We start from the raw sequence: 1279 nt of genomic DNA on the forward strand, positions 1-1279 counted from the left end.
ACCTGTAACGATTCCTTTGAACACCTGTAACGATTCCTTTGAACATCTGTAATGATTCCTCTGAACACCTGTAATGATTCCTCTGAACATCTGTAATGATTCCTCTGAACACCTGTAACAATTCCTTTGAACATCTGTAACGATTCCTTTGTACGTCTACAGCTGATTTTTAATGATTCCTTTGAACATCTCCAGGGCTCGGTGTGGATCAACAACCAGTCAGTGATCGTGAAGAGCGACTACACCACCTCTAACGGAATCATCCACCACATCGACCGGATGCTGACGCCCTACAGGCTGGAGGACCAGCAGTCGATCGATTCCAAAAAGGTCTGGTGAACTTTTTAAAAGTGAAATGAACTAGTTGGAGTCTGGACAGACGGACGGTAACGGATCTGTTTCTGTGTTCAGATGAACTTCAGCACCGCAGCTGCATTTTATGGCTACAAACGCTTTTACAAACTCATTGAGGTAAACCGGTTCGCATCCGCCTCTCCATCATGATGGACAGCAGTAGAGTTTCACTGCAGCGGTGGGACTGAAAAGCCCAGAGCTTTTATAACCCTGTGCTGAACCAGGAAGCTGACTGTGTTGGGTGTGTTTAGGATGCAGGGCTGCTGCCGGAGCTGCAGCTGGCCATCCATCAGCCCTTCACCGTCTTCTGGCCCAGCGATCAGGCGCTCAACGCGCTGCCGGCGGCCAGGCAGCACTGGCTCTCCAATCCGGACCACCAGGACCAGCTGGCCGCCACCGTCAAGGCTCACATCGTTCGCAACGCCAAGGTAAAGGCTTCAGGGTCAAGGCTTCGGTAATACACAGCAAATGTACTAAGCTGTGTTTAATGATCCCGCTCATTGGTTCCTGTAATGTGTGACGTATTTGCGTGATGATGTTTTTCACACGCTCCGTGTTTTGCTTTGGAAAATATCCAAGATGGCGTCAAGGCAAAAACGCTCCAAAATATGTTTATATTTCACACAGTGAGATGAAACCAGGGCCTGTTGGAACATGTTCAGAGCTTTAATCACAATATAAATCATGGCATGCATGAATGTTTTAGCTGCATCAAACGAGAAAATACGTCTAACCCGGTCAAACTGTGGTTCACGGACCGCTGGTGGCTCATGGGCGCCCCTAGTGGTCCACAAAGTACTGCATGTAAATGAGCGTTTATTTGCGTGACATGAGCTTAAAGGTCGGCAGTTCGGTAGTAAGAGCTATTTTTTATTATTTTTTACCATTTACTTTGCTTATAATTCTCTCCTCACTGTTGTTACTT

At 47.1% G+C, this 1279-nt stretch overlaps 1 protein-coding gene across 5 annotated transcripts in view; it reads left to right on the forward strand.

Annotated features, from left to right (window-relative positions):
• stab1 (stabilin 1) overlaps nt 1-1279 on the forward strand; it is a 61091-nt gene that overhangs the window by 42267 nt on the left and 17545 nt on the right. For all 5 annotated transcript variants that reach the window (XM_016666187.1, XM_016666189.1, XM_016666188.1 and 2 more), the window contains 3 exons: nt 196-330; nt 412-471; nt 606-782. In XM_016666187.1, the coding sequence (XP_016521673.1) occupies nt 196-330; nt 412-471; nt 606-782 (372 nt within the window). The remainder of the gene's footprint in view (nt 1-195; nt 331-411; nt 472-605; nt 783-1279) is intronic.

This window comes from Poecilia formosa, unplaced genomic scaffold, assembly GCF_000485575.1.
Source record: "Poecilia formosa unplaced genomic scaffold, Poecilia_formosa-5.1.2 Scaffold677, whole genome shotgun sequence".
In the NCBI taxonomy this organism is placed as follows: domain Eukaryota; kingdom Metazoa; phylum Chordata; class Actinopteri; order Cyprinodontiformes; family Poeciliidae; genus Poecilia; species Poecilia formosa.